Source organism: Hypomesus nipponensis, chromosome 26 (assembly GCF_054491055.1).
Source record: "Hypomesus nipponensis isolate SF chromosome 26, ASM5449105v1, whole genome shotgun sequence".
In the NCBI taxonomy this organism is placed as follows: Eukaryota; Metazoa; Chordata; class Actinopteri; order Osmeriformes; family Osmeridae; genus Hypomesus; species Hypomesus nipponensis.
The window spans coordinates 290,444-304,631 of record NC_140386.1 but is presented as its reverse complement, the minus strand read 5'-3'; the positions used below and the strand labels follow the sequence as shown (position 1 = coordinate 304,631).

Below are 14,188 nucleotides of genomic sequence, written 5' to 3'. Positions count from 1 at the left end.
ATGCCAACGCTTAGCTATTTCCTGACACATCAAGGCCCTTATGTTATGCCAATATCCCTCCTGAATATAGAGGTGGTGTCACATTTGCACTTAAAGAACAGTCATGCCACCCAAAGGCAAAACCTGGAAAGTAAGTAACCAATGCTGTTTAAAAAAAGGCTCATATTTGTATCACACACACAAATACAGAGGGGATCAGTTGTCATAGTTGTCTGACATTCCAGTGAGAGAAGTTTATTTTTAGCCCACAATCCCCCTTTATCTGGCCCTATGCTATTGTGACAGAGACGGGGGTAGTGTTACTGCTTTTCCACTGCTGTTCACCAAATATAGAACATTAGAAAAGAACAAGTTCAATGGGAAATTATAAATCACGGCCGACTCAGACGTGTACAGGTAATAGCATGGTGTCTGTTTGTGGATGCTTGAGTACTTTGTTATCTTTTGACTTCTATATAAGGACCTGTTCTGTCAACAGGCATGGGCTTAAAACATTTTGTCCATGAGCTTTTGCTACCATGTTTATCGAATCGTTTGCTATTGGGTATTTAAAAAAACATTTTTTATAATTAAATTGACTTCAACATATAATATTCTTATGCAAAATATACAGTAACATTCAGGCATGAACAAGTGTTCATGGAAAGTGGAAACAATAGAAGCTTTACAATGGCACGTATTATGAGTATTTGATAATGCATTGATGTGCAACACATTCAACATTCTGTGCTAAATGTTATGCTGGGACGTGTATATGTTTACACGGCTAACCTTCACCCATCCTGCCTGTGAAGATGAGTGGAAGAAGAAGGTGAGTGAGTCCTACTCTGTGATCATTGAGAGGCTGGAGGATGACCTACATATCAAAGAAACTGAACTCACAGAGCTCAATCACGTGTTCAAGTAAGAAACTATAAACTATCCAGGGAAGAATAGTTGTGTTTATTAGTTTGATGTTTCATCATTCAACATTTGATCATTTATCATAAGTAAGTTTCACTCCCACTCATCACATTTCTAAATGTAGGTTGTGGATTTTGTAACGTAAAACACAGATGAAAGCTAAAGATGTTTGTCTAATTTGTCTCAGCTCTGATGAGGCTTTCCAGAAGGTGAATTTGAATTACCGTACTGAGACTGGACTGTCCCTTTTACATCTCTGCTGTGTATGTGGTGGTACGTACCAAGTTACCTTTCTAATAATAACCCAGGGGCAAATCTAGGTTCCCACTTTTGGGGGGGCTAAGCCCCTAGATAAAACCTAGATTCTTTTCTGTGACTCAGCAAAACTAGGGGGGTCTGGGGGCATGTTCCCCCAGAATACATTTTAGAAAATATCCTTTTTAATAGTGTCCTCTAGTGGGTTTTAGGAGGAGAAATTAACAAGCTTAGATAAAAAAAAAAAAAAAAAAAAATAGGGCTTGATACGCCCATGTAATAACCCTTTAGCAAAACATTACAGTGTACTGCGCTTTGGACCCAAACCTTCTTGTCATATTTAGATTTAGAGGTGTGGTGCTACATTATCCCATGTATCTTAACGACCAGGAAACAAAGCTCATATCAGGACCCTCATGCTGAAGGGCCTACGTCCATCTAGACTCTCGAGGAATGGATTCACTGCCCTACACTTTGCTTCCTTTAAGGTGAGAAAGTCAAGAAGGACATTCACCTTCAAAACTGAAACCTTCATAAAAATGTCAGACTCCGTTCAAATCAATGAATTGGTTTTTCTATTCTTGTTTGACTTTTGTTAAGGTGAGCATTCTCTATTTCCCCACATGGTGGAGTGCAAGCTGCATCAATAAAGCTCAATTTGTGGTGTGTTGTGTCCCAACAATACTCGTGTTTCAGCCCCAGCTGTGTTCTCTCCCAGGACAATGCAGACCTCGTGACTGCCTTACTCCATGGAGGGGCAGACATCCAGCAGGTCGGCTATGGAGCCCTCACTGCCCTGCACATAGCTACTGTAGCTGGGCACCATGAGGTGGGCACCACCCCATTCCAGGCACAAGAATACAATTCCATGCAGTTGTTAATGCACATTATTTTTTTTTAAATGTAATTACATTTTTATCACATACTTTGGGCTGTGGTTCTAATGACACTCTCACTGTTTAGGCTGTGGATATACTTCTCCAGCATGGAGCCTATGTGAATGTTCAGGATGCAGTGTTCTTTACACCCCTGCACATAGCAGCTTACTATGGCCATGAGCAGGTAAATTTGACTTTTGTCCCATTGAGCTGATTACTGAACATCACTATCTATTTGGCCCGTTTTGAAGACCATTATAAAAGCATTCAAGCACACTATCTCTTTTTTCAAGTCCATGACTACGGAGAGGTTTCAACCCTGCTTTAACTGTTTCAGGTGGCGAAATTGTTGCTGAAGTTTGGAGCAGATGTAAACGTGAGTGGGGAGGTCGGAGACAGGCCGCTTCACCTAGCCGCAGCCAAGGGCTTCCTTGGCATCATCAAACTGCTCTTGGGGGAGGGAAGTAAGACTGACGGTAAGAGTTAGGGTAGGGAAGTCCAAGCCTGATATGGGGGAATCATAACTCATCACTTAATAATAATGTGATGGTATTCATAATAGTGCCTCATTGGATGTAATAGCCGAATAACTAGTTTCTCGTCCTCCTCTTCCTCCTCAAACATCAAAGTGAATGCCCAGGATAATGAGGACCATGTCCCTCTGCACTTCTGTGCACGTTTTGGCCACCAGGAGGTGGTGCACTTCCTTCTGCAGAGCAACCTAGAGCTGCAGCCACACTCAGTCAACATCTATGGAGACACACCGCTCCATCTGTGAGTTGACACATTTTAATCTAACAAATGAATCAATCTTTGGTCACACTGTTTGTGAGATCAAACAGATTGGGGATTAGTTTATGTTGAGTTGAGTAGGCTCTGGGGTCAAAACAGTCTGAGAGGTGCAAATGTAGATAGAAGCTATCCACATGGTAGAAGATTTCTGCATGTCTCCACTGTAACTCTTATCTACTGTGCCGTCAGAGCTTGCTACAATGGCAAGTCTGAGGTGGTGAAGGAGATTGTTCAGCTGTCCGGTATGGAGAGTCTGTCCAAAGAGAACATCTTCAGTGAGACTGCCTTTCACAGGTAGACCCTGTTACAAAATTGGCATAACCTCCCCATGCATGTCCTTGCTCTGAGGTCATGTGAGTGTTTGCCTGTGACCCACAGCGCCTGCACCTATGGTAAAAGCCTGGAGATGGTCAAGTTCCTGCTCAGCCAGAATGCCTTGAGTATTAACCACCAAGGCAGGGACGGACACACAGGTGAAAAAAATACTTGATTTGCTTTTCCCATTGAGACACATTTCACACATGCAACACAAATCACTCATTAAGGTCTACACGGAAGAGGGACTGGGTTAAATGTATCCATGGTGGATAACCTTTGACCCTAATGATGCATGTGTACTCTCCCGATAGCCAAACAAGCAAAAATTATGACCACATCATCTCATGAGTCAACAGTTTGCCCCGTCATTAGCCTTGCACCTCGTTCCACTTAGGTCTGCACAGCGCTTGTTTCCATGGCCACATTCGCCTAGTACAATTCCTATTGGACAGCGGGGCAGACATGAACCTGGTGGCCTGCGACCCCAGCAAGTCCAGCGGGGAGAAGGATGAACAGACCTGCCTCATGTGGGCCTACGAGAAAGGTCAGTCACCGTCACGAACAGCTGGGCCTGGCCAATGGAAACTTGCACAGTGTTTTGATTTGGTACTTGAGGGACGCTGAAGCAGAGGTTTCTAATGACCCTTGTGTTCTTCTGTCTGTTCTTGTAATTCAGGTCATGATGCCATAGTGACTCTGCTCAAACATTACAAACGCCCCCAAGATGACTCTCCCTGCAATGAGTATTCTCAGCCAGGAGGGGGTAAATTATTCTAGGCTATATCCACTGGTGCTGTCTATCCGTTCATACATTGAAAGGTTGGTGAGGAGGGGCCCTAACAGTAGTTTCAACAACATGTTTGGTTTGTGTCTCCTGTCATCCCTGTTAGATGGCTCCTACGTGTCAGTCCCATCTCCCCTGGGCAAGATCAAGAGCATGACCAAAGGTATTGGAGTGAAGCACAAACTCTCCCAAAACATAAAATCCTTGTCAACTCAGTCTTATTGTCGCTAAATCAACTGTTATCTTGAAATATACTGCAGAACTATTATGTGTTAAGGGTAGAATGGATGACTTGGTGTGCATTCAGGTTTTAATGACAATGTTGTCTTCTCAGAGAAGGCAGATGTTCTTCTCCTCAGGGCCAGCCTCCCATCCAACTTCCACCTGCAACTCTCAGAGCTGGAGTTCAATGAGATCATTGGCTCAGGTAATTGAGGTTGTATTGTCTGGAGTTTAGACCATATGTCTTTCTACACAATAGGTTTATATTAACCCTCCTGTTATGTTCAACTCGAAGGAATAATGTTCCCGAGTCAAATTGACCCGGTGCCTGTTTAACTAAGGTGACCATATTTCTGAGACAAAATTACACCTCCAAAACATGTAATGTTTTTATATTTGTAAACAAAAAATGGGGACATCAACACTGACTGGGTCCTTATTCATATAGTAATGAAGCGCCGGTTAGCGTTCAAGAATTGAGAAGGAATATTGCTCTCGGCTCTTATTATCACAGACACCTTTTACATTGGACAGTTCGTATAGCCATCAAACTAGCCAACATTCACAATCAGGGTGAACATTCAAAACCCTCTAAACCACAGACCATCACATTACACACATCAAAACAGGACAACCTTTTGCCAGATTGTTCTGCCCATAATGTGTTCTTAAGTAACTTTAACCTTGAAGTGTTTGCATGCTCACCTGACGTGAGCGCCTTGTCATTTAATGACAAGTTGCCAACGACCTCTAAGTAGCAACCCAGACTAGTGGAACTGAAATGTCATAATACTGGTTAGTTTGCTAGTATCTCTAATGTTAGTTAGTTAGTTAGTTAGTTAGTTAGCAAGTACAGCTGTGGCTGACACCTGACAGATACATTGTTGACACGCACATTGTTGCAAATTGTACATACACATTATCTATATAATAATTATAGGTTAAATAATATATGACATAGATGATAAGCAATGACACAAGAAACACCATTCGTCAACCGCTTATTGCAATGCAATCTTGTCTTGTACTCGATTAGTCAGAGCTAGCTGGCTGAATAAATTAAAGGACACAATCTCTCGCACTGCATATTCAATAGCCAATCAAAATACTACAAAGACGGGCATTCTAGAACATCTTTGTGCTCTGAGCTCAGTTGCTGGGATTTGGGTCTGGGATTTCAGTGCATCAGTCGGTTTTTTGTAGGTCCAATCAGCAAACAGAGGGAGTGGCTGAGAACGATAACGTTGATGTTGTGCACTAGTTTGAGTTGTAGGTCAGTAATGGCGGCGGAGAAAGATGCGAGCAAAGCTATTCTGTGGTGGTTGCAACGCTGCTGAATATCCACAGGTTAAAGCCGAAGCAAGAACATTCTTTGCTGAGTTTTGTTGGTGGCCATGATGTTGTGGCCCTCCTCCCCACGGGGTTCGGGAAAAGTTTTACTTTCCAGCTATGGCAGCTAGCTCTGTGGTGAAGGAGTTGGCTGAGGTGAATTCCAGCGATTGGTTATGGCAGATTCAGAATGGCTCTGGGCAGACCCAATAATTTTAAACTTCAACAGAGTACCCGCCTTCAAGGAAGTTAACACTTGTCAATGGAGCGAGCCCAGATTCTCTGTGCAAATGTAATGTACGAGTCTGGTTAGGACCAGGTCAGTTTAACCATCCAAAAGTATAAAATCCTGAGAATAATCTCTAGCTCAATCAATCAATTGAATTACATTTTAAATAAAGATGTTGTGTAATTAGTGCCTGTGATGGAGTCGGTGATTAAGATGGCAGTGAAACACACAAATACAGATTTCTTGAACTATAGATAGTGCACTGTGCCAATGATGAAATTGGGGGCACACACACACAGATTCCTGGAATTATAGATAGGGCACAATGCTCGCAACGATGTCGGAGACACACAGATTTCTGGATTTATAGATAGTGCAGTGCCCATGATGCAGCTAGTGATTACAGTTCTTATCAGTGGCTTTTTTACCTATATTTCTCAGATCACAATTAAAATGTTCTGTCATCTCTGAAGTACTTCAACCTCCATCATCTATTCTAGTCACTTTTGCACGTCATAAAAGCAATTTATAATTTTTTTAAACAAACTAAAGAAACGTAGCTGATTTTGGTGTTGAGTTTTTTGCACAATTTTTATGTCCGGGTGATTTTGACATCAGTAAACACATTAATGTATGGAAAAAAGTTCACTAATCTACAGTTAGGTCCATAAATATTTGGACAGTAACACAATTGTCTTCATTTTGGCTCTGTATGCCACCACAATGGATAAAAAAGACATGCTTTAATCTTGCAAACTGTGGTGAAGGGTTTTTTCCTCACCAGGCAAATAATTCTTCTGTCATCCAGCACAGTTGTTTTAGTTGTGTTCCTAAGGTCACCAGAGTGTCCTTTCCTACACCGTTCATCCAATTTGGATGTAACTACCCTCAAATTGAATGTCTAGACTTAATAACATCCTATTGATAATGTGACTGCTGACAAAAGCAACAAGATGAATTCTGAAATGTTTAGGGAAGAGTATCCACTCAGATTCAGCCAAATGCTTCAAAACACATTGGACGGCACTTTACAGTGCAGATGGATTATGACCCAAAGCATACTGTGAAAACAACCCAATACTTTTTTAAGGCGAAGATGTGGAGTGTTTGGCAAGAACCTGTCCTGAATCCAATTGAGCATGCCATTTGCTGAAGGCAAAACTAAAGGCGTACACTTCACCAGGGAAGAAACCAAGCGTCTGGTGATGTCTATGTGTTCCAGACTCCAGGAAGTCATTGACTGCAAAGGATTTGCAATCAAGTATTAAAACTCACAATTTAATAAATGTGTTTGTCCAATTGCTTTTGAGCCCCTAAAATGAGTAGCCTGGTCCTAACCAGACTCTTGTACATTTCATTTGTACATAGAGTCTGGGCTCGCTCCATTGACAAGCATTAACTTCCTTGTAGGCGGGTACTCTGTTGAAGTTTAAAACTATTGGATCTGCCTAGAGCCACTCTGATCTGCCATAACCAATTGCCAATGTTCGCCTCAGCCAATTCCTTCACCACTACTGTAACGGAGCTAGCTGCCGAAAATCAAACTGTTCCCGAACCCCGTGGGGAGGAGGGCCTCAACATCATGGTCACCAACAAAACTCAACAAAACTTGTTCTTGCTCCGGCTTTAGCTTATGGATATTCGGCAGCGTTGCCACAACGGACCGAATGGCTTCGCTTGCATCTTTCTCCGTTGCCATTACAGAACTACAACACAAACTAGCGCACTACATCAACGTCATCGTTCTCAGCCACTACCTCTGTTTGCTGATTGGCCAGTAGAAAATTAACCGGAGACATCTGACCAGACCTGGTACAGAAGCAAAATGAAAATTGAGCGGAAGTACGTAGGAGGGCAGAGCCAGGCTATAAAATAAGAAGAACAAATATAATATGGGGTGTAATTTCTACATCGTTCACGCAATTTAGATGTAACTACTTTCAAATTAAAGATGAAAGTCTACACCTTAAGCACATTTCTTTTTTGGAAATTTTGAAACGCTTATCCAAACACTGTCTAAAAAGGACACCTGCAAAATATAAACTTTGTAGAGTGCCGGTTCTCGGGATGATTGAGGGAAACTCACTGCCCTAAAAACCAATTCTAATAAGTGGATACACACACACACACACACACAGAGACTCCAGAAAATTCACACTTTTAAATGTATTCTTATTTCAATGTGACTTTAAAAAAATATATAATGTTTTTTTCTGTCATGGAGGCGTGACAATTAACAGTTCAATTTTCTTCTCTCACAGGGTCATTTGGAAAGGTCTACAGAGGCAAGTGCAAGAGCAAGGTAGTTGCCATCAAAAGGTAAATATATTGACACTGCTTTTCTGTCTCCCATTAACGGAACCATGAGTCTTTCAACCCTATTTTTCATATGTAGGTATCGAGCCAATACTTACTGCTCCAAGTCAGATGTGGACATGTTCTGTCGTGAGGTCTCAATTCTCTGCCGACTCAACCACCCCTGTGTGATTCAGTTTATGGGGGCGTGTCTTGATGACCCCAGCAAATTTGCCATTGTCACCCAATATGTGTCGGGGGGTTCCCTTTTCTCCCTGCTACACGAGCAGAAGAGGTGAGGATTTGTCACACACATTCATGTGCACCGCTATAATACTTCCGTAAATGAACCTGTCAATGACAGTGATACAGATACCTAAACTACATCAGGTCAGGTCATGGAGCATCTAATGAGAAGACAGCCAGGGGTTTTGCCTTAAATGTTGCAGGACGAAAGGCATTTGTTTGTGCTGTGATTCCCAAATTGCTATTCTCTGTTTTCATAATGTATGACTTCAGTCCTTCTTTCATGGCAGTTTATCCACACTATTTGTTCCTTCTCCTCACTTCCTTATTGATCCATAAGAAGTGTTACTGTGTAGGTGTGGTCTGTAGACTGAGCATATTGATCTGTATAAAGTGCTGTCAGTGATTGGCGACGGCCATTGATTCACTTCCAAGTGTTTGTTCCTATAATGCTGTGTGAATGGACAGGATCATCGATCTGCAGTCTAAGCTCATCATTGCCATTGACGTGGCCAAGGGCATGGAGTACCTGCACAACCTTGCCCAGCCTATCATACACAGGGACCTGAACAGGTTAGTGGGAACTGCAGCCAGGACTGTCTCTTAATCTGATAACTAAATGGATGGTGTGATATTGCTGTAGTGATTGGTGTCATTTGTCTTTTTCAGCCACAACATTTTGCTTTATGAGGATGGACATGCTGTGGTGGCTGATTTTGGAGGTGAAGCTTGACAGGGGTGTTGGATATGATGTAATGTTATTGAAATGTAATAATAAACAACCCAAAGTAGACATTTTAGTGTACAGCTATTCAATATTTATGAAATGAACCAGGCAATGTAAAGGTGTCGAAAATGAACCCGCTTTCTTCTCAGAATCCCGATTCTTGCTGTCTGTAGATGAAGACAACATGACCAAGCAGCCGGGGGTTTGTGTAGTTTTTCCTGCCTAACAAGAAATATGCAACTTAGAAGGATTTTTATCGGATTAAGAATGTGTTTCAATATCCTCATACATTACAGAACACTTTACCTTCAGTTTAGCCATTACTGCTCCTACGAGAAAGTCATGTTCTGCCAGGCGTGCGCTTTATGTCACTAATTGGGTCATGCTGTTGCCTGTGTTGCTTTCTAGAACCTTCGTTGGATGGCTCCAGAGGTGTTCACCCAGTGCACCCGCTATACCGTCAAGGCAGACATGTTCAGCTACGCACTGTGTCTGTGGGAGCTTCTCACAGGAGAGATCCCCTTTGCTCATCTCAAACCTGGTATTTCTTGAATTCATATTTGCACAAGTACTGTATAAACACGCATGCAAAAATCCATCCAGACATGTATACAAACAGATTTGTTGACTTTTGAGAACGTCTCTGGACCAATAAGAATAGTGTATTGGTCTAATTATAATTCTAGTATGTAAGAAACACTATTGTAGAATTGTTGAACACCAGACAGTAATCAGAGAAAGTATGTTGTAGTTGCTTCAGGCATTACACACAGTATGAGTATATTTACCAAAAACGAAATACTACTAAAAGTCTATGTACATGGAGTATATCTACTTCAAAGTCCTCAGGTTTGGTATTTGGCTGAACATCAGCCTTGCACTGATTTCAACATGTTACTTATCATCATCATACAACAGTTTGAAACACATTGAAATACAAAGTGTTTGCAGCATCACCATCTTAGGACAGTGACCACTAATAAGATGGCGAAACCTCATCAGGATGTGGGAGATGTTGATGGGTCACAGACCTCAGGGAATCAATGCAAGTAAACGTTTCATCAACATACTGTGGCAGCAAAATGAGCGACACAACACTGGAGAACACAAGGACTTTGAAGACTGAGGTTCCTTTGAAAAGCACATTGGGGAAGGTTAGGGAGAGTTCCGACGGTGTTTGTAATCAGGCGCTGTCTCTTGGGGAGAAGACAGGTTGCTAACAGTCCGTGTTGTCCGGGCAGTTGGGCAACTCCGGTGAAATCTGTGTATAGACTACAGTCTCAGGGCTTGTGCAGGAATTAGTCCACTTACCAGTTCTCGTCACACACACCTGTCAGGCTCTTTCATGGCAGAGCTAATCTGGAGTGATTGGGGCCAGGTGTGCCTCATCAGCCTCTGCCCGAACCGCCCTCGCTCTTTTTCTCCTCCTCCAGGGTCCTTGTGCTCGCAGAGTTAGGTGAGTGGGGGGCCGCTGTCGGTGGTCCTGAACAAGCTGTTGCGGCCCCCTGATTGTGTGCTGAAGTGATGCAGATACCACACATTCCTCAGCAGTCAGGGATTTGAAATTTAAATGGATGACAAATATATGTTAATATGAAATATTGTGTATGGGTCATGGATTTGGGGCTGTCATTTTGAATATCTGTAAATATCTACTGTGTGTCTGCACTGCAGCTGTGTTCTGGATTAACTTAGTCTCTTCATACCAGCTGCCGCAGCAGCAGACATGGCCTACCATCACATCAGACCTCCTATTGGCTACTCTATCCCCAAACCCATCTCCGGTCTACTGATGAGAGGCTGGAATGTATGCCCAGAGGTTGGTGCCACACCCTTTTATCCTTAAATTTTATCTCACAGATCTCAATCATCTCCACAACATTATTTGTTGTGGCAGCAGTAGCATAACACCTGACCTGAGGCGTTTTTTTTAGGCTGTGGTTAATGCTGAGTCTGCTGCTAGCTCAGGCGGATGAGGCTTTAATGAACGGAACAGCCTTATTCCCCAATGCTTTAGCTATCGCATGACTCCACACAATCGATGTCTCATAGAAACAAGTCGGTCCCCCCTGTGGTGGTTTGTGACGAAACCTATGGATGGAAAATGTTTACAACCCCTCATTACAACCATCATTAGACATTCATGCATGTTGGTACAGTTTGCCATACTTCCCAAGGTGAACCTGGTCTGTTTGCTAGGGTTGCCAACCAACTGCCTCTCTTGACAGTAAGATGGATTTGCTTATGGACATTATGGATGTGCTTTCATCCACATACCAGCTCAGATAATTTCATGTTTGGATTCTCTTGTTCTGTCCGAAACTGTATCAAGGCCTGTTCTTTTTTCAGGGTCCTGCAAAGGCAGAGCTCTGAGATTAGGTTTTCAGGCATTCATCATCGCAAGGCTCTGAGGGTTCTTCACATAGTTCATATGTGACGTGTGTATAAGATGGTATATAAGAGCACATCGTTGTTTTAAACTTCTTGAAACTTGCAGTCCAGGTAGATAATTGAGGTCTTGTAAAAGTATTGTTTTTCCATAGAATACACGTATTGGTAATATGTAATGAATGTAGGTTATGAATATCAAAGTAGGGCATTTTCAGGGCATTTCACTTTTTTATTGACATGTAAGTTAACACAAACACATAATTTACTGAGGCAGGAAGGTGCATACAATAAACATATACGAATCTTAAATAAATAAAAAAACGTACAAAAAGCCGAAATAGATAACAATGCACAAGAGTTGAGAGCTGTGTTCCTTTTTTGGTTTTGGTGAGTGACAACAGCAGGCAGATGCCATATCTGTTGAGAATATATTATTAAACAAGGCCGATGGTGGGTCTGTCTTTGTTCGCAGTAGAGAGAGTGCACAAGCAGATCTGAAGCCAGCCTTTGAAGCACAGTTCACCTTTGCTTTATATGTGGGTGGAGGGAAATGACCCGACAGAGTCAGAGAGAACACAGCTGTGCTTTGGTGTTTGTGTGGAGCTAATTGTTATTTTGTCTATCTGATTCAGGATAGGCCTGAATTCTCTGAAGTGGTCACCAACCTGGAAGAATGCCTGTGTAATGTTGAGGTATGTGTGACCTTCCAGACCTTACTATGCAAATAAATAGTATGTCAGAGGGACTTTCAGTGAAAAAGCATACATTTTAGAAGTTGATAACTACAGTATCTTCCCTGCGATAGATCAGTAGTGTGTTTCTAGAAAATTCTGAAGAATACCGATAATTGTACATCTCTGTGTGTGTGAATGTTTGTGTGCCTCACTCCACAGCTCATGTCCCCAGCCTCCAGCAACAGCAGTGGCTCCCTGTCTCCATCCTCCTCCTCGGACTGCCTGGCGAGGGGTGGGCCTGGCCGGAGTCACGTGGCGGCGCTGCGCTCACGTTTTGAGCTGGAGTATGCTCTCAATGCCCGTGCCTATGCTGTCTGGACACAGAGGTACTGAAGACTCTTCAATCTCCACACAGGCCTAAACAATACGGCCAGAGTGGCTCAGGAATAGTCAAAGAAGGAGGTTAAGACTTGTGCTCTATGAGGGCATGGTGACCTGTGGGTCTTTTTGTTATCATGGCAATGTTAATAATTTCACATACCCATACATGACTTTGTTTAGTGTTCTGGGCCAGGAATAGAAACCCTCGAGACCTCATGTCTGGGCCTGTAGTGGCAAACAGGAGCTTTGTCCAAGTGATAGGAGACTCACTGTTTATTGTTTGACCAGAAAACATGTTGACCACTTCAGATACTTTATTGCAAGAGTTAGGAGTGAAGTTGCCTAGAAACAGTGCAAGGAAAACAAGCCGCCAAATGCAATAAAACATGCATGGCATTTTCACAAAAGACCAGAGGCCTCCACTGGTGTCTCGCCTGTGGGTGAGTGCACTTCTGTGCTCAAGTGTGTGTGCAGAAACAATAGACATTGAAATCCTAGTAACAGTCTCTATGGACACAGTAAGTAGAGGTTGACTTTATGCTGTACTGCCAAGGTGCCCTACTGACATAAATTCCCTGGCAGTGGATCAAAAATGACATCAATGTTGTATCTGCATAGAAAGTGAGAGTGGTTGTTGGCTTCTAGTTTATCATGTTACCAAAACTCAGGTCATGTTAGATTTAGCTGTGGACGTCAGACATGTGTATCCCGTTGCATCAAAATCAACCTCATGAATCTTTAACTATTCGGAAGAGTCATTGTACAAAATATGACCCAATTAATTGGGCTTACATTGCAGCACCACAGATATGATGTCGTTATTGTTGCACTGTCCTATCAGCAGAATTAGATAATATTGTAGTTATGTTATTGATGTTGTCATTGTTGTACGATTGGTTGGTAAAGATACAAATGTTTTTTTTACAATAACCACTGAAATAGTTTGAAATGTGTACATACTTGTTTAGATTTTCAGCTGCAATTCCTAAATAAACTATTTATTAACATCATAATATTCATGTTTAATGTTCAAGTTAAGAAGATGTAGAGTTAATTATTTAATTTCAATTTAGTGAGGGACGACATTCTTCACAAGGATCATCATTGGAGGAACTACGGAAGAATATGCAGTTTCCCCCAATTGACCGAAATGGTGGGTTTAACTCAAACAACATATCCCTTTTCCTTTTTTATTGAAAAACATCATATTTTGAACACATTTGAAGGAGTGCAGTTCATATAAGCACTATCATTTGTGCTGTATGTGGCTCAGTGAATTTTTTGTTATGATTGTTTTATGCTTTCTCCCTTAGGATATGTGTCTGATCCCATGAGCACTATGCGCTTCCACTCATGCAGCAGCAATGGCAGCTTTGAAGATAGCAACTAATAGTGATAGGAGTTCCACTAGAGCAACAACTCGTACTTAGTAATACCTATATATACTACACAATATAGCCACACTGATTTTAGTGTTTACTCCTTCACCAGACAGCTCTCTACAGATTAACTGTTTCAATGTATGTAGGTTTGTTGTCTTTTTCTTTTGTAAATAATGTTTTAAATCATGATGAATTTAATATTCAATATGAAATATTTTCTTTTTAAAGTGTTTCAGTATAAAGACATGACTGTTTGAAAACATTATTATTACATTAAATGTATCCAATTTATATTTTATGTCACGTGTGCATGACACCAAGCACAATCCCAGTATGATGACTGATCTCCTTTTTTCAAATTCAAACAGTTGCATTTCGAAAT

General features: G+C 41.8%; 1 protein-coding gene across 1 annotated transcript; it reads left to right on the top strand.

Annotated features, from left to right (window-relative positions):
* The first annotated feature begins 754 nt into the window (after nucleotides 1-754).
* On the top strand, nucleotides 755-14,115 carry tnni3k (TNNI3 interacting kinase). Its single transcript, XM_084692275.1, has 24 exons — nucleotides 755-903; nucleotides 1,091-1,176; nucleotides 1,549-1,646; nucleotides 1,877-1,987; nucleotides 2,122-2,220; nucleotides 2,374-2,512; nucleotides 2,666-2,810; nucleotides 3,018-3,122; nucleotides 3,207-3,301; nucleotides 3,541-3,690; nucleotides 3,823-3,909; nucleotides 4,037-4,093; nucleotides 4,265-4,357; nucleotides 7,972-8,029; nucleotides 8,106-8,300; nucleotides 8,720-8,824; nucleotides 8,921-8,973; nucleotides 9,128-9,180; nucleotides 9,387-9,519; nucleotides 10,688-10,797; nucleotides 12,002-12,061; nucleotides 12,263-12,429; nucleotides 13,498-13,577; nucleotides 13,738-14,115. The coding sequence occupies exons 1-24, from the start codon at nucleotides 755-757 to the stop codon at nucleotides 13,812-13,814; spliced, it is 2,505 nt and encodes an 834-aa protein (XP_084548401.1). The 3' UTR covers nucleotides 13,815-14,115.
* Nucleotides 14,116-14,188: the final 73 nt, after the last annotated feature.